At 33.4% G+C, this 23,641-nt stretch overlaps 1 protein-coding gene across 1 annotated transcript in view; it reads left to right on the top strand.

The window, feature by feature from the left end:
• The window catches only part of LOC119609648 (box A-binding factor), a 42,545-nt gene that overhangs the window by 16,341 nt on the left and 2,563 nt on the right, over window positions 1-23,641 (top strand). Inside the window, exons 3-5 of the mRNA XM_037964490.1 lie at window positions 9,069-9,135; window positions 9,202-9,329; window positions 16,600-16,691. Of these exons, the coding sequence (XP_037820418.1) occupies window positions 9,069-9,135; window positions 9,202-9,329; window positions 16,600-16,691 (287 nt within the window). The remainder of the gene's footprint in view (window positions 1-9,068; window positions 9,136-9,201; window positions 9,330-16,599; window positions 16,692-23,641) is intronic.

Here is a 23,641-nt window from a genome sequence, read left to right as displayed (position 1 = left end):
AGAACTGAACTAGAACTGAACTAGAACTGAACTTGAACTGAACTAGAACTGAACTAGAACTGAACTAGAACTGAACTGAACTAGAACTGAACTAGAACTGAACTAGAACTGAACTAGAACAGAACTAGAACAGAACTAGAACTTAACTAGAACTAAACTAGAACTGAACTAGAACTGAAACTAGAACTGAACTGAACTAGAACTGAACTAGAACTGAACTAGAACTGAACTAGAACTGAACTAGAGCTGAACTAGAACTGAACTAGAACTGAACTAGAACTGAACTAAAACTGAACTGACTGAACTAGAACTGAACTAGAACTGAACTAGAACTGAACTAGAACTGAACTAGAACTGAACTAGAACTGAACTAGAACTGAACTAGAACTGAACTAGAACTGAACTAGAACTGAACTAGAACTGAACTAGAACTGAACTAGAACTGAACTAGAACTGAACTAGAACTGAACTAGAACTGAACTAGAACTGAACTAGAACTGAACTAGAACTGAACTAGAACTGAACTAGAACTGAACTAGAACTGAACTAGAACTGAACTAGAACTGAACTAGAACTGAACTAGAACTGAACTAGAACTGAACTAGAACTGAACTAGAACTGAACTAGAACTGAACTAGAACTGAACTAGAACTGAACTAGAACTGAACTAGAACTGAACTAGAACTGAACTAGAACTGAACTAGAACTGAACTAGAACTGAACTAGAACTGAACTAGAACTGAACTAGAACTGAACTAGAACTGAACTAGAACTGAACTAGAACTGAACTAGAACTGAACTAGAACTGAACTAGAACTGAACTAGAACTGAACTAACTGAACTAGAACTGAACTAGAACTGAACTAGAACTGAACTAGAACTGAACTAGAACTGAACTAGAACTGAACTAGAACTGAACTAGAACTGAACTAGAACTGAACTAGAACTTAACTAGAACTTAACTAGAACTAAACTAGAACTGAACTAGAACTGAACTAGAACTGAACTAGAACTGAACTAGAACTGAACTAGAACTGAACTAGAACTGAACTGAACTGAACTAGAACTGAACTAGAATAGAATTACAATTCTTTTGAATAAATATAAAATTTACATAAAACCTAAAAAAATTTAATAAAAAATAAAAAAACAACCATTCAGTAAAAATTCAATTTCTTACAGGTTTAATAATAATATATTCCATGTGGGGACTTTACATTCTCCGGGGAGTTTAAACAAAAACGGTCAAAATCTTACATTATACCAAAAATATAAACAGGATAAACAACAAAATACAAAAACAAACACAATACAGCAAAACATGTAATGATTTCTTCTCCTCCCCCCACAATGGTGATTCAGAGAATCAAATCAATAAGGAAAACAATTGATTAGATTTCAATTGAAGGCTGCTGCATTATATCTCACCCTCTCTTTCCTTCTAGTAGATATTTAACTTCCATTTAAGCTTGATTACATACAACCTTGCTGTTGTTGTTTAAGGTTTTGCCTTCGTATTTCTTCGTTAAAGCTTTATTACTTTTTTTTTACTTTTCCTTATTGTTTAGCTTTTATTGTTGTTGCTGCCGTTCAATACTCATTGATAATTGAAATTGAAAAAGAGAGAGAGAGAGAGGGGTTTTTGCATTGTTTTGTTAGAAATCGCCTTTTTCTACTTATTTTCCTTGTTGCAATTGACAGGTGTATCTGTCAAATTTTTAAAAGCGGGTTGCTGTTGCTATTGTTATTTTGCTGTTGTATTTTTTACGTAATACGCCTTTATCATAATTGTTTATTTTCTATTGAGTCTTCAGTTTTAATTTTCTTAAAAAAGTAGATAATTGTTTTTTCGGTTTTCATTGTTTTTGTTACGTGTGACGTGTTATTAAATAGAAAAGCTTCAAATTTTAATAAAATCGTAAAAAGGAAAAGGGTTTTAGTAAAAATAATATGAAATTAATTTCTTTAGGGAGTAAACTTAAAACACAATATTTTTTTATGTTGTGGAGATTTTACTTTTCACGTCGCACAAATTAAGAACATTCCTCAAAATCACTTGAACCCTCTATTTGTTCCTGTCACAATACAATTTATGAAACTATGACAACTTGAACCAAACAAAACATAAATATGAAAATTGTATTGTCTCCCAATATAAACACACATGAGTAAATGAATTCCACATAAAAATGAGCAATTTCTCCTCCTCCTTATGCATATACTCCATCCAGGTAATTGTTAGCGGAAAAGTAATTCTCGATGACAAGAAAGAAACCTAAAGTAATTGCTCATTTTTATGCGTCTTATTATTTGCCAAATTATGAAAATGTTTCTTTATATGACAAATAATAAAAGACGATGAGAATAACTGGACGCGACACCTTTCAAAATGACATAAACACAAAAACACAATAGAAACGACACAAACAAATGGTAAACAATAAAGTATGATTGTTAAGATTTCTCTTAAACTAAACTTAACACAAAAACAAATCAAAACAAAAAAGGACTTTACTGTCATATTTACACTTTAATAATTTATTAGTAGAGTAAGTAGCAGGGATGGACAAGTCAGTATTAAAGTCTAGATCATATTTTGATCTAAAGTCTAGTCTATAGTCTAGTCTATAGTTTAATCTATAGTCTAGTCTATAGTCTAGTCTATAGTCTAGTCTATAGTCTAGTCTATAGTCTAGTCTATAGTCTAGTCTATAGTCTAGTCTATAGTTTAATCTATAGTCTAGTCTATAGTCTAGTCTATAGTCTAGTCTATAGTCAAGTCTATAGTCTAGTCTATAGTCTAATCTATAGTCTAGTCTATAGTCTAGTCTATAGTCTAGTCTATAGTCTAGTCTATAGTCTAGTCTATAGTCTAGTCTATAGTCTAGTCTATAGTCTAGTCTATAGTCTAGTCTATAGTCGAGTCTATAGTCTAGTCTATAGTCTAGTCTATAGTCTAGTCTATAGTCTAGTCTATGGTCAGTCTATAGTCTAGTCTATAGTCTAGTCTATAGTCTAGTCTATAGTCTAGTCTTTAGTCTCGTCTAGTGTATAGTCTAGTCTAGTCTTAGTCTAGTCTATAGTCTAGTCTATAGTCTAGTCTATAGTCTAGTCTATAGTCTAGTCTATAGTCTAGTCTATAGTCTAGTCTATAGTCTAGTCTATAGTCTAGTCTATATTCTAGTCTATAGTCTAGTCTATAGTCTAGTCTATAGTCTAGTCTATAGTCTAGTCTATAGTCTAGTCTATAGTCTAGTCTATAGTCTAGTCTATAGTCTAGTCTATAGTCTAGTCTATAGTCTAGTCTATAGTCTAGTCTATAGTCTAGTATCTATATTCTAGTCTATAGTCTAGTCTATAGTCTAGTCTATAGTCTAGTCTATAGTCTAGTCTATAGTCTAGTCTATAGTCTAGGTCTATAGTCTAGTCTATAGTCTAGTCTATAGTCTAGTCTATAGTCTAGTCTATAGTCTAGTCTATAGTCTAGTCTATAGTTAGCTTAGTCTAGTCTATAGTCTAGTCTATAGTCAGTCTATAGTCTAGGCTATAGTCTAGTCTATAGTCTAGTCCTATAGTCTAGTCTATAGTCTAGTCCTATAGTCTAGTCTATAGTCTAGTCTATAGTCTAGTCCTATAGTCTAGTCTATAGTCTAGTCTATAGTCTAGTCCTATAGTCTAGTCTATAGTCTAGTCTATAGTCTGTCTATAGTCTAGTCCTATAGTCTAGTCTATAGTCTAGTCTATAGTCTAGTCTATAGTCTAGTCTATAGTCTAGTCTATAGTCTAGTCTATAGTCAGTCTATAGTCTAGTCTAGTCTAGTCTATAGTCTAGTCTATAGTCTAGTCTATAGTCTAGTCTATAGTCTAGTCTATAGTCTAGTCTATAGTCTAGTCTATAGTCTAGTCTATAGTCTAGTCTATAGTCTACTCTATAGTCTAGTCTATAGTCTAGTCTATAGTCTAGTCTGTAGTCTAGTCTATAGTCTAGTCTATAGTCTAGTCTGTAGTCTAGTCTATAGTCTAGTCTGTAGTCTAGTCTATAGTCTAGTCTATAGTCTAGTCAATAGTCTAGTCTACAGTCTAGTCTATAGTCTAGTCTATGGTCCAGTCTATGGTCCAGTCTATAGTCTAGTCTATAGTCTAGTCTATAGTCTAGTCTATGGTCCAGTCTATAGTCTAGTCTATGGTCTAGTCTATGGTCCAGTCTATTTTTATAGTTTAAGTTTTCCATGTCTGCTAAGTAGTCCACCTTACTCTCACAAGTGTAAGTACCTTTGCACACAAACACATGTTTAAACTTATTACTAGTTTAGTCTTGAGTTGGACAAAGAGGAGGGAGCATCAAATTAGTTTGTTTATTTACTAATAAAGAGTTTATAACGGTAACTATTCTTAAGAGTAAATATGATTAAAAGAAGTATGTTTATTGGTAGACATTTGATTTTTTTGTTTACATACTACATACTTAATTTAGCAACTGTGTTTTAAGTATAAGGTTGATTGAAGGTCAGTAAGAGTTTATTTTTCAACACAATTAAAATTTTGAATTAAAAGAGATCTAAAATTATAAAAATTTAAAAAAAGTAAATGAGTTTGATAGATTTTTAAATAAAAGTGCTACTAGGCGTATGATTGTTGGCGGAAAAATGTTAATAATAAGCTTAAATAACGATTTAAATAACTGTAGAAAAACACTTTCTAGTAGATATATTTGTATTTATTTGTATCAAACATTTGTCTACACATTTATAATCAACATTCAACCAGCAACTATCTTTCTTATATATCACCTCCCCCATCCTAAAACATGTTATTCCCCTCCATTATAAACATGTCATTCCATAGTGCTATAATGATTACAATCTATATGACTATACTTACTACTCCTTTCAACAATACAAATCCCTCCTCCTTCACTTTTCCTAAATAACGTTCTACTTTAGACTTTATAAACAATATAACTGAATGACTGGCAGACTGACTTGCCTATAATCTCTACATATGTATGTAAGTATATGTGTTCATGTACCAAATCTTTTGTTTATAACATTTCTTCTATTTGTGTTCATATGAATGTATGAGAATCTCTAAACATATTGTACGAATTGTAAGTAACCTGCTACATCATATCCTGTCTTGTTGTAAATTCTATTGTTCTAAATTTCTTGATAGAAATTGAATGAAGAATGATAGCTTAAATTATTATCAAGAACAAGAAGTAGAACAACAACAAAATGTATAGTAACCATTGTTAAAAATAAACAAAAGTTTAAAATACACATGTAGACATACTTAAGTTATAAACTTTTTATAAAAGGTTTTTACAAAATGTGTGTTTTCAACAGCAAATTAAGATTTTTTGCTAATTTACAAAAATGTGGAATAATAATAGAAGTTAAAATAGACTAGACTATAGACTAAACTATAGACTAGACTATAGACTAGACTATAGACTAGACTAGACTAGACTATAGACTAGACTATAGACTAACCTATAGACTAGACTATAGACTAGACTATAGACTAGACTATAGACTAGACTATAGACTAGACTATAGACTAGACTATAGACTAGACTATAGACTAGACTATAGACTAGACTATAGACTAGACTATAGACTAGACTATAGACTAGACTATAGACTAGACTATAGACTAGACTATAGACTAGACTATAGACTAGACTATAGACTAGACTATAGACTAGACTATAGACTAGACTATAGACTTGACTATAGACTAGACTATAGATTAGACTATAGACTAGACTATAGACTAGACTATAGACTAGACTATAGACTAGACTATAGACTAGACTATAGACTAGACTATAGACTAGACTATAGATTAGACTATAGACTAGACTATAGACTAGACTATAGACTAGACTATAGACTAGACTATAGACTAGACTATAGACTAGACTATAGACTAGACTATAGACTAGACTATAGACTAGACTATAGACTAGACTATAGACTAGACTATAGACTAGACTATAGACTAGACTATAGACTAGACTATAGACTAGACTATAGACTAGACTATAGACTAGACTATAGACTAGACTATAGACTAGACTATAGACTAGACTATAGACTAGACTATAGACTAGACTATAGACTAGACTATAGACTAGACTATAGACTAGACTATAGCCTAGACTAGACTAGCCTAGACTAGACTATAGACTAGACTATGACTAGACTATAGACTAGACTATAGACTAGACTATAGACTAGATATAGACTAGACTATAGACTAGACTATAGACTAGACTATAGACTAGACTATAGACTAGACTATAGACTAGACTATAGACTAGACTATAGACTAGACTATAGACTAGACTATAGACTAGACTATAGACTAGACTATAGACTAGACTATAGACTAGACTATAGACTAGACTATAGACTCGACTATAGACTCGACTATAGACTCGACTATAGACTCGACTATAGACTAGACTATAGACTAGACTATAGACTAGACTATAGACTAGACTATAGACTAGACTATAGACTAGATAGACTAGACTATAGACTAGACTATAGACTAGACTATAGACTAGACTATAGACTAGACTATAGACTAGACTATAGACTAGACTATAGACTAGACTATAGACTAGACTAGACTAGACTAGACTAACTATAGACTAGACTATAGACTAGACTATAGACTAGACTATAGACTAGACTATAGACTAGACTATAGACTAGACTATAGATAGACTAGACTAGACTATAGACTAGACTATAGACTAGACTATAGACTAGACTATAGACTAGACTATAGACTAGACTATAGACTAGACTATAGACTAGACTATAGACTAGACTATAGACTAGACTATAGACTAGACTATAGACTAGACTATAGACTAGACTATAGACTAGACTATAGACTAGACTATAGACTAGACTATAGACTAGACTATAGACTAGACTATAGACTAGATAGACTAGACTATAGACTAGACTATAGACTAGACTATAGACTAGACTATAGACTAGACTATAACTAGACTAGACACTATAGACTAGACTATAGACTAGACTATAGATAGACTATAGACTAGACTATAGACTAGACTGTAGACTAGACTATAGACTAGACTGTAGACTAGACTATAGACTAGACTATAGACTAGACTATAGACTAGACTATAGACGAGACTATAGACTAGACTATAGACTAGACTATAGACTAGACTATAGACTAGACTATAGACTAGACTATAGACTAGACTATAGACTAGACTATAGACTAGACTATAGACTAGACTATAGACTAGACTATAGACTAGACTATAGACTAGACTATAGACTAGACTAGACTAGACTATAGACTAGACTAGACTATAGACTAGACTATAGACTAGACTATAGACTAGACTATGACTAGACTATAGACTAGACTATAGACTAGACTATAGACTAGACTATAGACTAGACTATAGACTAGACTATAGACTAGACTATAGACTAGACTATAGACTAGACTATAGACTAGACTATAGACTAGACTAAACTAGACTATAGACTAGACTATAGACTAGACTATAGACTAGACTATAGACTAGACTATAGACTAGACTATAGACTAGACTATAGACTAGACTATAGACTAGACTATAGACTAGACTATAGACTAGACTATAGACTAGACTATAGACTAGACTATAGACTAGACTATAGACTAGACTATAGACTAGTCTATAGACTAGACTATAGACTAGACTATAGACTAGACTATAGACTAGACTATAGACTAGACTATAGACTAGACTATAGACTAGACTATAGACTAGACTATAGACTAGACTATAGACTAGACTATAGACTAGACTATAGACTAGACTATAGACTAGACTAGACTATAGATTAACTAACTTTTAAATTTATTTTTATTAAAACACCCTTTTTTATGCTACACAAAAAGCTAACAAATGAACATAGTTTTGTTTTACTACCTCTCTCCCAACATCCTGTTTAATCTACATTTCTATACATCATATTAAAAAAGTATAAACAGGTAAGATAGTATTTACTTATGTGTGTGTAAATAACACACTTATTATTTGTCACAGGTTGCCTTGAGAAACAAAAGAGAGAAACAACAAACCAAACATACTTTTCTTCCTTTTTCCCCAATACAACAAGAGACAGCTATAAATAAGTGGGACTATGTATGAGTATGTGTTTAACATGTCCTTGCGCATTCTCTGGTAACTTGTCTTGTCTTCTATTGTATATATGTTGTAGTTGTTTTGTTATTTTTATATTTTTAATGGAACTTAAATCCATTTTTCTGCTTTTAACAATTATTGTTGCTGTATATGTAGGAGGAAAGAATGAAAGGAATACAGAATATTGTTGAAAATATCAAAAATGTTATCCTTATAATGGCAGAAGCTTTTTCTCAGATTTGTTATATGTTGTTGACAATTGTTATTGTTTTCAGATTGTCAATATGTTGCTGAGTACTTAACTTATAAGAGTGTGTGTTTTTGTGTGGGATAAAGTGAGGGGGAAAATATGTCCTTAATATTGAGTTGAGTGTGTGTAGCTTTTCCTTTTAAAAGTCTTGTTTATAGTTGTGTGTTATAGGAGGTTTTCTAGAATATAACAGGGTCCTTAGAAATCTAGGATAATTTAAGTTTAGTTACAATGTTATGTTGGTATTACCCTGTTTTTCATTAAACCACAAAATTGACTCAATTCTCTGGAAAAAGGGAGTTGGGGTGTACATTTCCCTTGTATTACTTTCTGTAATTTTACTTCATTGAGTTACTTACATCCTTAAGTATCTTCATACATTTGCTACAAATGTAAATGACAACTGTCTTTCTATTAGTAATATTCTTACAATATTATTCTTTAGCAAGAGCTCTTGTTTTTGGTTACTATTATTGTAGTCCTTGTTCAACAAATTGAAATTATCCTTGTCATTAGCAACCGTTACAACATTTTTCAATGGTTTAGTAAATATTTGAAAAGTGAAAGGTAATTAATATTGATTTAAATTATTTACGCTTTTTCTTCTTTTCTTTTTATTTGAAGGAGCCGAATGGAAACTTTTAACCGAAGAAGAAAAACGTCCATTTATTGATGAAGCCAAGAGGCTGAGGTAGGTGTAGCAACCAACAATATCCCTACATTTCTGTAAAATTCGTTTAAATTTTCTTTATCTTAGAGCCATGCATATGAAAGAACATCCCGATTATAAATATCGACCGAGAAGAAAACCCAAGGCTTTGAGAAGAGATGGTTATCCCTATCCAATGCCATATCCATCGGTACCAGTAGAGGCTTTAAGGGCAGGTAAGTCACATACTATAAATTAAATCAAATTTTATAAATAATTAAACGAAAACCTACAGTCTACAAAAGGTTACTAAACCCTCTAAAGTTCGCTTTTTGAGTGAAAACATAAAAGTCCATTTTCTGGCTAAATTAGAAGAGTTACGGCCTAAAGGATGAAAATCTGTGATCACTTCTAAATCCTACCAAAATTCGATTTATTAAGTGAAAACATAAAAGTCCATTTTCTGGCTAAACTATAAGAGCTACGGCCTAAAGGATGAAAATCTGTGATCACTTCTAAATCCTACCAAAATTCGATTTTTTGGGTGAAAACATAAAAGTCCATTTTCTGGCTAAACTAGAAGAGCTACGGCCTAAAGGATGAAAATCTGTGATCACTTTTATTTCCTACCAAAATTCGATTTTTTGAGTGAAAACATAAAAGTCCATTTTCTGGCTAAACTAGAAGAGCTACGGCCTAAAGGATGAAAATCTGTGATCATTTTTATTTCCCACCAAAATTCGATTTATTGAGTGAAAACATAAAAGTCCATTTTCTGGGTAAACTAGAAGAGCTACGGCCTAAAGAGTGAAAATCTGTGATCAATTCTAAATCCCTCCAAAATTCGAGTTTTTGAGTGAAAACATAAAAGTCCATTTTCTGGCTAAACTAGAAGAGCTACGACATAAAGGATAAAAATCTGTGATCACTTCTAAATCCCACCAAAATTCGATTTTTTGAGTGAAAACATAAAAGTCCATTTTCTGGCTAAACTAGAAGAGATAGGAGCAAAAGAATGAAAATCTGTGATCACTTTTATTTCCTACCAAAATTCGACTTTTTGAGTGAAAACATAAAAGTCTATTTTCTGGCTAAACTAGAAGACCTACGACCTAAAGGATAAAAATCTGTGATCACTTCTAAATCCATCAAAAATTCGATTTTTTTAGTGAAAACATAAAAGTCCATTTTCTGGCTAAACTAGAAGAGATAGGAGCAAAAGAATGAAAATCTGTGATCACTTTTATTTCCTACCAAAATTCGATTTTTTGAGTGAAAACATAAATGTCCAATTTCTGGCTAAACTAGAAGAGCTACGGCCTAAAGGATGAAAATCTGTGATCACTTCTAAATCCTTCCAAAATTCGATTTTTCGAGTGAAAACATAAAAGTCCATTTTCTGGCTAAACTAGAAGAGCTACGGCCTAAAGGATGAAAATCTGTGATAATTTTTATTTCCTACCAAAATTCGATTTTTAGAGTGAAAGCATAAAAGTCCATTTTCTGGCTAAACTAGAAGAGCTACGGCCTAAAGGATGAAAATCTGTGATCACTTCTAAACTAGAAGAGCTACGGCCTAAAGGATGAAAATCTGTGATCACTTCTAAATCCCACCAAAATTCGATTTTTTGAGTGAAAACATAAAAGTCCATTTTCTGGCTAAACTAGAAGAGCTACGGCCTAAAGGATGAAAATCTGTGATCACTTCTAAATCCCTCCAAAGTTCGATTTTTTTGAGTGAAAACACAAAAGTCCATTTTCTGGCTAAACTAGAAGAGCTACGGCCTAAAGGATGAAAATCTGTGATCACTTCTACATCCTTCCAAAATTCGATTTTTTGAGTGAAAACATAAAAGTCCATTTTCTGGCTAAACTAGAAGAGCTACGGCCTAAAGCATGAAAATCTGTGATCACTTCTAAATCCCACCAAAATTCGATTTTTTGAGTGAAAACATAAAAGTCCATTTTCTGACCAAACTAGAAAAGCTACGGCCTAAAGGATGAAAATCTGTGATCACTTCTAAATCCCACCAAAATTCGATTTTTTTGAGTGAAAACACACTACGGCCTAAAGGATGAAAATCTGTGATCACTTCTACATCCTTCCAAAATTCGATTTTTTGAGTGAAAACATAAAAGTCCATTTTCTGGCTAAACTAGAAGAGCTACGGCCTAAAGCATGAAAATCTGTGATCACTTCTAAGTCCCACCAAAATTCGATTTTTTGAGTGAAAATATAAAAGTCCATTTTCTGGCTAAACTAGAAGAGCTATGGCCTAAAGGATGAAAATCTGTGATCACTTCTAAATCCCACCAAAAATCGATTTTTTGAGTGAAAACATAAAAGTCCATTTTCTGGCTAAACTAGAAGAGCTACGGCCTAAAGGATGAAAATCTGTGATCACTTTTATTTCCTTCAAAAATTCGATTTTTTGAGTGAAAACACAAAGGTCCATTTTCTGGCTAAACTAGAAGAGCTACGGCTAAATCCCACCAAAATTCGATTTTTTGAGTGAAAACATAAAAGTCCATTTTCTGGCTAAACTAGAAGAGCTACGGCCTAAAGGATGAAAATCTGTGATCACCTCTAAATCCCTCAAAAATTCGATTTTTTGAGTCAAAACATAAAAGTCTATTTTCTGGCTAAACTAGAAGAGCTACGGCCTAAAGGATGAAAATCTGTGATCACTTCTAAATCCTTCCAAAATTCGACTTTTTGAGTGAAATCATAAAAGTCCATTTTCTGGCTAAACTAGAAGAGCTACGGCTTAAAGGATGAAAATCTGTGATCACCTTTAAATCCTTCCAAAATTCGATTTTTTGAGTGAAAACATAAAAGTCAATTTTCTGGCTAAACTAGAAGAGCTACGGCCTAAAGGATAAAAATCTGTGATCACTTCTAAATCCTTCCGATTTTCGATTTTTTTAGTGAAAACATAAAAGTCCATTTTCTGGCTAAACTAGAAGAGCTACGGCCTAAAGGATGAAAATCTGTGATCACTTCTAAATCCTTCCAAAATTCGATTTTTTTAGTGAAAACATAAAAGTCCCTTTTTTGGCTAAACTAGAAGAGCTACGGCCTAAAGGATGAAAATCTGTGATCACTTCTAAATCCTTCCAAAATTCGATTTTTTGAGTGAAAACATAAAAGTCCATTTTCTGGCTAGAAGAGCTACGGCCTAAAGTATTAAAATCTGTGATCACTTCTAAATCCTTCCAAAATTCGATTTTTTGAGTGAAAACATAAAAGTCCATTTTCTGGCTAAACTAGAAGAGCTACGGCCTAAAGGATGAAAATCTGTGATCACTTCTAAATCCGTCAAAAATTCGATTTTGTGAGTGAAAACACAAAAGTCCATTTTCTGGCTAAACTAGAAGAGCTACGGCCTAAAGGATGAAAATCTGTGATCACTTGTAAATCCTACCAAAATTCGATTTTTTGAGTGAAAACATAAAAGTCCATTTTCTGGCTAAACTAGAAGAGATAGAAGCAAAAGAATGAAAATCTGTGATCACCTCTAAATCCTTCCAAAATTCGATTTTTTGAGTGAAAACATAAAAGTCCATTTTCTGGCTAAACTAGAAGAACTACGGCCTAAAGGATGAAAATCTGTGATCACTTGTAAATCCTTCCAAAATTCGATTTTTTGAGTGAAAACATAAAAGTCCATTTTCTGGCTAAACTAGAAGAGCTACGGCCTTAAGGATGAAAATCTGTGATCACTTCTAAATTCTTCCAAAATTCGATTTTTTGAGTGAAAACATAAAAGTCCATTTTCTGGCTAAACTAGAAGAGATAGAAGCAAAAGAATGAAAATCTGTGATCACCTCTAAATCCTTCCAAAATTCCATTTTTTGAGTGAAAACATAAAAGTCCATTTTCTGGCTAAACTAGAAGAGCTACGGCCTTAAGGATGAAAATCTGTGATCACTTCTAAATTCTTCCAAAATTCGATTTTTTGAGTGAAAACATAAAAGTCCATTTTCTGGCTAAACTAGAAGAGATAGAAGCAAAAGAATGAAAATCTGTGATCACCTCTAAATCCTTCCAAAATTCCATTTTTTGAGTGAAAACATAAAAGTCCATTTTCTGGCTAAACTAGAAGAGATACGGCCTAAAGGATGAAAATCTGTGATCACTTCTAAATCCTTCCAAAATTCGATTTTTTGAGTGAAAACATAAAAGTCCATTTTCTAGCTAAACTAGAAGAGCTACGGCATAAAGGATGAAAATCTGTGATCACTTCTAAATCCCTCAAAAATTCGATTTTGTGAGTGAAAACATAAAAGTCCAATTTCTGGCTAAACTAGAAGAGCTACGGCCTAAAGGATGAAAATCTGTGATCACTTCTAAATCCCTCAAAAATTCGATTTTGTGAGTGAAAACATAAAAGTCCAATTTCTGGCTAAACTAGAAGAGCTACGGCCTAAAGGATGAAAATCTGTGATCATTTCTAAATCCTTCCAAAATTCGATTTTTCGAGTGAAAACATAAAAGTCCATTTTCTGGCTAAACTAGAAGAGCTACGGCCTAAAGGATGAAAATCTGTGATCACTTTTATTTCCCACCAAAATTCAATTTTTTTTAATGAAAACATAAAAGTCCATTTTCTAGCCAAACTAGAAGAGCTACGGCCTAAAGGATGAAAATCTGTGATCACTTCTAAATCCCTCAAAAATTCGATTTTGTGAGTGAAAACATAAAAGTCCAATTTCTGGCTAAACTAGAAGAGCTACGGCCTAAAGGATGAAAATCTGTGATCACTTCTAAATCCTTCCAAAATTCGATTTTTCGAGTGAAAACATAAAAGTCCATTTTCTGGCTAAACTAGAAGAGCTACGGCCTAAAGGATGAAAATCTGTGATCACTTTTATTTCCCACCAAAATTCAATTTTTTTTAATGAAAACATAAAAGTCCATTTTCTAGCTAAACTAGAAGAGCTACGGCCTAAAGGATGAAAATCTGTGATCACTTCTAAATCCCTCAAAAATTCGATTTTGTGAGTGAAAACATAAAAGTCCAATTTCTGGCTAAACTAGAAGAGCTACGGCCTAAAGGATGAAAATCTGTGATCACTTCTAAATCCTTCCAAAATTCGATTTTTTGGGAGAAAACATAAAAGTCCATTTTCTGGCTAAACTAGAAGAGCTACGGCCTAAAGGATGAAAATCTGTGATCACTTCTAAATCCCTCAAAAATTCGATTTTTTGAGTGAAAACATAAAAGTCCATTTTCTGGCTAAACTAGAAGAGCTAAGGCCTAAAGGATAAAAATCTGTGATCACCTCTAAATCCCTCAAAAATTCGATTTTTTGAGCGAAAACATAAAAGTCTATTTTCTGGCTAAACTAGAAGAGCTACGGCCTAAAGGATGAAAATCTGTGATCACTTCTAAATTCTTCCAAAATTCGATTTTTTGAGTGAAAACATAAAAGTCAATTTTCTGGCTAAACTAGAAGAGATAGAAGCAAAAGAATGAAAATCTGTGATCACCTCTAAATCCTTCCAAAATTCCATTTTTTAAGTGAAAACATAAAAGTCCATTTTCTGGCTAAACTAGAAGAGATAAGAGCAAAAGAATGAAAATCTGTGATCACTTCTAAATCCTTCCAAAATTCGATCTTTTTAGTGAAAACATAAAAGTCCATTTTCTGGCTAAACTAGAAGAGCTACGGCCTAAAGGATGAAAATCTGTGATCACTTTTATTTCCCACCAAAATTCAATTTTTTTTAATGAAAACATAAAAGTCCATTTTCTGCCTAAACTAGAAGAGCTACGGCCTAAAGGATGAAAATCTGTGATCACTTCTAAATCCCAACAAAATTCGATTTTTTGAGTGAAAACATAAAAGTCCATTTTCTGGCTAAACTAGAAGAGCTACGGCTTAAAGGATGAAAATCTGTGATGACTTCTAAATCCTTCCAAAATTCGATTTTTTGAGTGAAAACATAAAAGTCCATTTTCTGGCTAAACTAGAAGAGCTACGGCCTAAAGGATGAAAATCTGTGATCACTTCTAAATCCTTCCAAAATTCGACTTTTTGAGTGAAAACATAAAAGTCCATTTTCTGGCTAAACTAGAAGAGCTACGGCCTAAAGGATGAAAATCTGTGATCACTTCTAAATCCTTCCAAAATTCGATTTTTTGAGTGAAAACATAAAAGTCCATTTTCTGGCTAAACTAGAAGAGCTACGGCCTAAAGGATGAAAATCTGTGATCACTTCTACATCCTTCCAAAATTCGATTTTTTGAGTGAAAACATAAAAGTCCATTTTCTGGCTAAACTAGAAGAGCTACGGCCTAAAGCATGAAAATCTGTGATCACTTCTAAATCCCACCAAAATTCGATTTTTTGAGTGAAAACATAAAAGTTCATTTTCTGGCTAAACTAGAAGAGCTACGGCCTAAAGGATGAAAATCTGTGATCATTTTTATTTCCTACCAAAATTCGATTTTTTGAGTGAAAACATAAAAGTTCATTTTCTGCCTAAACTAGAAGAGCTACGGCCTAAAGGATGAAAATCTGTGATCACTTTTATTTCCTTCAAAAATTCGATTTTTTGGTGAAAACATAAAATTCCATTTTCTGGCTAAACTAGAAGAGCTACGGCCTAAAGCATGAAAATCTGTGATCACTTTTATATTCTAGCAAAATTCGAAATTTCGAATGAAAACCTAAAAGCCTTTGTACTTGCTAATTTAGGTTTTGTTTTTACTTTTTGTTTATTAAATATTTATTTAATAATAATATCAAGTATTGTTGCCATGATGTCATTTACAAACATGTTTCTGACAAATACACATAATGGAAATATGTTATAGACCAACAAAAGCTAATTTAGGAAAAACTATAAGTATGTGAAAGGACTTATAAAGGATGTGTAATAAAAAGAATACAAAGACATAAAGACAAATACTGAAATGTCACGTAAGCAGAGAATGACATTAGCAAGAGACATGAAAAATCTAGCTGGAATCCATAAATAAATATTTATTATGTGTAACAGTTTCTTTGTGTTTTACAGGGGGGGGGAGTTAACTTGTATTAAAACTATTAGGGGGATTTTCAGGGTTTACTGAGAAGAAACCACCAATTGTGGACATAATTGAGTTATGTGGGGAGAATTTAGCTTAACTCAGCATTTGTATAGACAGCTAATGTTTGCTAGAGTAATATATGGTTCTATTGGAGAAAAGTTTTGTGAAATAATGTCCTTCCGGTTGTCCTTTTTGCCGCCTCTTTGAGGGGTTAAAAGAGCAAAAACTAACAATCTAAGTTAAAGCTGAGAAAGCATTAATAGAATTTCAAGATTAAGAGTAAAACCCGCTGCATCACTCTGACACTTAGAAGAGATGAGGTCAGCATTGCTTAGGCAGACAATCTATTATTATGATAATTGTTTAATAAAGTACCAATTTGAGTGTAACAAAGAAATAGTTAAAGAACACTTGACAACAACTATGCTTTACTCAAAACCCTTTTTAAATTATCTTTTGTTTGCAGGCATAACGCCCAGTTATTTTGCGCCGGGACCAGCAGCAGCCGCTTATCATTTAGGCAGTCATCTAACGCAAACGAATCCACCAACATCACAGGTGAGTAGTAGCTACATAGTAATTTAAATTGTTACAAAATTGGGCATAAAAGGGTTCAAGTAAAAAAGCCGATCAACAATTAACTCAAGTACCTTGATTCAAAAAGGAAATGTGGTAATTGTTTCTTTTTTTCACTTCTCCAAACTACTTTCAAGGTCTAGTTTTATACATATAGAAGTACAGTAGCCATTAATTTGTTAAATGCTGATTCACTAACCAGCGATTTTAATCATTGGTTTTGTTTGAATGCTTGGTATAATAGGAATGGTCTGAAGACTTGATTGATCGATCGTTTGTTTGTTTGATCTAAACTTTAGTAAACTTACCTGTGTGCGTGTGTGTGTTGAAAAGGTTGTGGTCGTTAGCCATCGTCACACCTGCAAATTATTTCGTTGATTGTTTAATGACATAATTTCCAACTCCTCTAAAGAACGCCCACTTAAAAGAGTGGTGGCGCAAACCTGGAAAAAATACAAAGAAACCCTGGTTAAATAAGAGAATAACAAAAACACTGAGAGAAAAAATATAGATAAAATGCACACCAAACTCTCTCCCAAACTGCTCAAGATAACAGCTTCTACATTATCGATCTTTGTAGATATTTTATAATATTTCTCTCTGTGTATTTCCTTCCACCAACATTTGCCCTAAACAAGTGTTACCTTTCCTTGAATACCTCAAACTTTATCTCTATTTAGTTTTTTTTATTTGTTTATCCTTAAAAACCTTGTAATTGTGCAACCTTTTTAGCCAACGTTACGCTTTACTCTAGTTCCTCTTTTCCATAATTTTGGCAAGTCATCAGTACAACTCTACTCTATTCAACACAATTATTTACTAACGAGAGTGTTTAGGCACTCATTGATGCCGTATAACACCTTGTAATTTTTCAATTATGAACATTTAAAATTAAGGCAGAAGCACCCTTTTATGTTAAAGGTAAGCAACAAACCAGGCTAGTACAACTCCAACAACAACATGACAAACTAAATTAAATTATGATGATGACGATGTGACAAGTACATTAAACTACTATATGGTAAGGGTTTCAAGGAGTGTTGCCTGTACTGCACATATGCTTTGGTGACACTTGTAAGGACGGACTTATAAACATAAATAGTAGGAAAAAGAAACCCAAGTTGTTGGCAGCTGTTTTACAAAGAATTTTTGTTGAACCATAAGCGTGAAAAATCAACTGGAGTTACGTTACTTTTCATATTTTTCTCTTGGTTGGTTTTGTATATAAAATATGATATACTTGGGAACATTTCAAGAAGTGGCCAAATTTATAGGGACAACAGGGAATTTACTGAACATCGCTTCCAGATTTTTTGTACTCTCCAAAGTTAAGGAAGCTAAGGAAAGGTTTAAAGATATTTCTCATTAAATTAATGCAAAAGCCATTTGGAACACCAGCCCAGATGTTGCTAAACCATTTGAAGATTTCCAATAGTTTTGTACACTTTAGACTCTCCTCAACCAAAGCAAAAGTCGACTATTCCAAATACATCACCTTCCAGCTAATGTAACAATGGTCTAGACGATGTAAGGAACTTCCAAATCAGAAGTGAACAAAAAGAAGAAGAACAAAATGACTTGATCATCTCCCCAAAACAGTCCAAAAACAAATCCAGCCATGTTATAGCCAAACTAAACCTTAAAGTTGCTGACAATCCGATTAACACTCGACGATATTCGTAGAGCCGATCTAGTCGATGCAAGGCATTATAAAGCTGAACTGTGGCGAATTAGATCTTGATCACTTGAATAATTTTCGCAAAAATGTTTTGAAAATTCAACGCGATGATGTATCAAAATCAATCCTTATGAATCAAGGATCTTCTAACTACACATTGAAATCGACAGACAATCGCATAAGGAAGAAGAGCTAAAACAAGCATCTCCCTATAAATTACCGAAATCGGTTGGTTTAAACATATTGAGCCTGATAGAGGAATAAATGAAAATCTTATTGAAACGTAAACTTAATATGGGAAATTGCTAATTGTGGTATACAGTTTCGAGTATCTGTCATCCAAACAGATGATACAGTCATCAGTTTCGAGTATTTGCAATCGAATCAGAATCATAAAATTCCCAGTTGCATCTTTAGGAAGTACCGATTAACTCCAGAAAGTTTCAAGTAGAATCTTGAAGTCAGTAAGTTCGTGAACATGGACGTTGAGTAATGATCCAATTAAAGTCATGAAATTACCAGTTGGATCTTTCAAAAGTTCTGATTAACTCCAGCAAGTTTCAAGCAGAATTTTGATGTCAGTTAGTTCGTGAATATGGACGCTGAGTGAGGATCCAAGGAAAGTCTTATTTGAACGTAAAGTTGATGTCGGAAATGAAAAAGTTGTGATATTTAGTTTTGAGTATCTGCAATCCAATCGGAATCAGGAATTTCCCAGTTGCATCTTTAGGAAGTTCCGATAAACTCCAAGAAGTTCCAAGAAACTATTCTACCAAATAAAGCTGTAGGTATCTGAATATGACAGCTAAAAGAAGAAGTATAAGGATCAAATCAGACGAAGGAAGACACCAAAACTTGACATCGAAAGTTGCTAGCCAAATACTTCATCCGGGGGCCAAACATTATAAGAGATCAACCTTAACTATCCAAGAATCTGCTAGATGAAAATTGATGACTAAAGTTCGAAACTTTTCCTACTCAAGGGAGTAGAGGCTCGACATACAGCAGTTTCGAAAAAAATTAGCATAGTCTCCCGATTGTAGACAATTGATTGATGCTAATGAATTGGGTAGACTGATCTGATCCATCGATTCGATGTCCTTTCACTCACCTATATAGACTTTTAAGACTATTCTTCTACCCAAACATTACCAATGCGAGGAAACTAAATGTAGCAAGCATCGCCCAGTAAACTCCTGAAATTAGTAGATGTGTGAATGTGGAAAACGCATAAGGAAGTAGGTTGGCAACATGAGAACTAAACTAAGCCCAGGGTAAACCGAATTAAAAAGTGAAATTTGGGGTTGGGTAATTGAAGGTTGTGCTACCGGGGTTAAACTTTTTAACTCTATTTTCATCTAAGGCATCATCCTTAGGTATCTAATAATTACAAGGGAGAAAGCTACAGTTTGGACTTTATTTTACCCACTAGAGAAGTGTCCTGATCTACAGAAGTTGCAAAAGAAATCCGCGTCGCCAAACGATCAAAAACTATTGGCTGAGTATGAATAATCTTACAAGTCGATTTCTTTCCTCTTAAAGCTATTCTTTGTCTTAAACTGATCCGCCATCTACTAGCAGTAAACTACCAAGATGGAATTGGACGATTTTCTTGATATTCATCGCAAGATCTAGCGTGAAGAAGGTGAAGACAGTGCTTCGAAATTGACAGCGATACCAGGCTTTTTCTAGACATTATAGTCCAAGTTCGTTCAAAACCTCTATTTATCTTCTTTATCAGAAACTCTCACAACCTTCGAGAACTGCGAGAATATAATCATCGAAATCACCTGCAATAATATTCACATCATAGACGAATTAGGTAAAGAAAGACAAAGTTGATGAGTTTGGACTTCTGTCGATGAATCGCCTTAACAGATACGTTATTGGTTATCTACTAAATTAGAAGTCCGTAGTTAGTTGATCAATCTAGTAATCAGCATGAGGAATTATAGATTTTGGCGAAGATTTTGTTTCTATGATTTAATCAGAAGAAACATAGTTCTTCGATCTAAATAGAAAACATTTTAATGCCAAGAAATCTTCAGAAATTTTTCAAATAACTTTAAATAAAATAGAGATTTCCCACTCACAGTTCACACCCCATGATTAAAAAAACATCTTCACCTAAAATTACATATTTACACTCATTAGCAGCACTTACTCTTTATGCTACAAACACATACAAAACAATCATCTAAAAAGAGTAATTAAAGCCCTTAAGTAACGTTGTGCCACATAACTTCTATTTAAACATCCGCCTACTTCCCCTTCTCAACTACAATTTTCTGCAGTCAAACATTAAAACAAGGTGTGATGCTAAAACCTTAAGTTTCTTTTAGATCTATTGTTTGAAAGAAACTCCCTCTTAACTCAATAGCTGAACTTTAACCACAAAACATATATGTATGTACGTACAACAAACAAAGTCGTAAAGAAGAAAATTCCCTTGACATATTGTTTGGCAACAACATAATTATAATAATCACCAGGTTGGTAACAGTTGCGTTGCCAACCAACAACAAAGCTACACCCCCTCAAAGTCATGCCAAACGAACAATTCAAAAGACGCAATCACATATTCATTAAATGTGAGTGAGAGATAGGTTGAAAATATGGATGTATGTATGTTGGCTGAATGTTTTTTTTTTTCTGAATAGATGTGACAGCCTTGTTAGCGAGTTGCAATGTATTCATTAGCAAGTTATTAAAATCCATGACTGTCGTATGGCTTTGTTTGTGGCAAAAAGTAAGAAAAGGAGGCAACAAACAAAAAAACTGTTCACCGTTCTTTTAGTCGTTTGGAACAGGAACCATATAATAAGTCAAATACCTCATATGTAAGTGTTTGATGGACGTCGTTGTCGTCGTCTATATGTTGAGCAATAAATTTTGTATTGATGTTTTGTTTGGGGCGAGTGTTGAAAGTTTTAATATTTTTTTTTTTTCGTTTGGGGCGTAATCTTTTGCCATGGTTACTAAAAAAAAATCAACAACTTTAAATTATAGAGTTTATTATTTTCACTTGAGTTGCAGATTTTCACATTTAAATAATCACTTTAGTTTTGTTGTTTGTTTGTAACTATAACGGAGTGGGTATTGTTTGTGGCGGCTTAAAATTGACGGTCAATGAGGTAGAAAGACAGTCAAAGACACCAGCTTTTTCAATGAGTTTAAGTCTGTATTGTGGGTCAAGAGTATTTGATTGATTTCTTTAGTAATCGCATGTTAAATTATGCAAAAAAAGAAGGAACGGAGGCTTTAAACTTTGAAGTTTATTCCAAAATCGACTCAAAACAATCTTAAATTTGAGAAGAATTCTTAGAATCCGAACTTTGATTGCAATAGCTTAACAAATTCTGAAAAAACTCCCTCATTCATAGAATTTTCCTGCTAAACCATGAATAAATTCTCGATCACTGGAAGATCACTTTAAGCAAATGAACTCGATGAGACGCACGGAAAGGAGCATTGCTCAGGTAAACCGTTAATAAGGCTGGTGAATAAGCTTAAACAGAAGAAATTACTTAATCATTCTAACGAAGCAAGGATCGTCCAGCAAAACGCAAGTTGTGGTATACAGCTTAGACTCTCTGCAACTCAACCAGCTAGTCAACTACTCCATGGGAGAACAAATATTCTAGATCACCCACATTCAAGTTGTCAGAACTTTGAATTCTTTTTTCAAGTCATCTCTTTGATCTTCTTTAAGCGATCACAGATTAAATAACATTCGAGAGATGTCACTGTTTGTGTAGTTTCACATAACCGGGTTCATATGACTCTTTTTTCAATTTAATCTGCATTAAACTAACTCCAACTTACAGTTGTCATTTTAGTTGGACGATCTGGAAGTTATTGCGTTTGATGCAGAAATGAGCTAATCGCCATGCATCGATTAGTTCTGAGAATATCTTAAGGTATATTTGCGGTACCTAGTGACATCTTTTTTAAATGGGGATTCTGTTGGTGATGTTACTTCGGAAAATATTCAAATATGTTTGGGAGTCCAAAAGTCACTTCGCATAGTTTGTCCAATGATCTCGTCAAGGTAACCTAGTTGGACTGAATCGTAAATGAATATCCAAGACGTAACCTTTATGAAGTTGTTCCCAAACACATCTTCCTTTAAGATCTATAGTCCCAAACTTCCGAGGTCGTAAAGACGAAAGTTCAATCAATCAAGAGTCCATGATTGTATATAGTTTTACATTCGTGTGCTTAACAGAGAACCACTGAACAAACTCTTCCTACAATTTCAAATTTGGCCTAAGAGATCCAGTTGACATAGTTCGATACCCCAAAGATTCTAAAAAGCTTTCCCCCTTAGATTAACTTTAAAGTCCAGTCAAGTGGAACCATGCAATTGCGGAATTCTGTCATTACGAAACGATTATAATGCATTAACTGTCCTTATATAAGAAGATTCAGTTAAGAAGATAACTCCTCTAGAGATTCTAAACAGTTCTCTAAGAACAACTTCAAAGTAAAGATAAGTTAAATCTTTCAATTTCCAAACTATTTGAGGTAAACCATATGTTTGATATTGCTGGTATTAACAGCCCCTTGGAGGGAATATAGTGGACATTCCGGCCCGTAGAACCGTGAGAATGGAACTTCTATGATAACTGGAGAAAGTGTAGATTCTAAAAAGCTCTTCCCCTTAGATTAGCTGTGAAGTTCAGTCAAGTGGAACCATCCAATTGCGGAATTATTTCTGACATTGCGAAACGATTATAATGCATTAGCTGCCTTAATATCTGGGAATTCTGTTAAGAATATAACTCCTTTTTACAATTCTAAAGAGTTCTCTAAGATCCCCTTCGAAATGAAGACAAGTTAAATCTTTCAATTTCCAAACTATTTGAGTTAAACCAGAATGAGACTTCTATGATTACTGGCGAAACTGGAGATTCTAAACAGATCTTTGGTTTAAACACTGAAGTGGAACCTACCAATTTAGCAACTTTGCGAGTATGTTCCAAAGAGTAGATGTTGCGTTAGGTTTCTTTGAGAAATAAAGATTCTGAGGAACAAAGCAACCAACTTTAAGTTTTATAACTTCGAAGGACATTCCTGCAATCGTTGTGATGGTCTCATTTCTCCTTCGTAAGGGTGTTGAAAGGATTACAAAGATCCTGCGATCCCTACTTTGGCTTAAAAACTGAAGTGGGAGTTTCCATTTTAGGAACTGTGCGGGCATATTCCAAACAGCATATGTTGTATCGGGTTTCATTGAGAAATGAAGATTCTG

Source organism: Lucilia sericata, unplaced genomic scaffold (genome assembly GCF_015586225.1).
Source record: "Lucilia sericata isolate MDLA Ls3-8-SP2 unplaced genomic scaffold, ASM1558622v1 Contig001024F_arrow, whole genome shotgun sequence".
Taxonomy (NCBI): domain Eukaryota; kingdom Metazoa; phylum Arthropoda; class Insecta; order Diptera; family Calliphoridae; genus Lucilia; species Lucilia sericata.
Note: the sequence above shows the minus strand (reverse complement) of the source record. Positions and strands in the feature narration are given on the sequence as shown.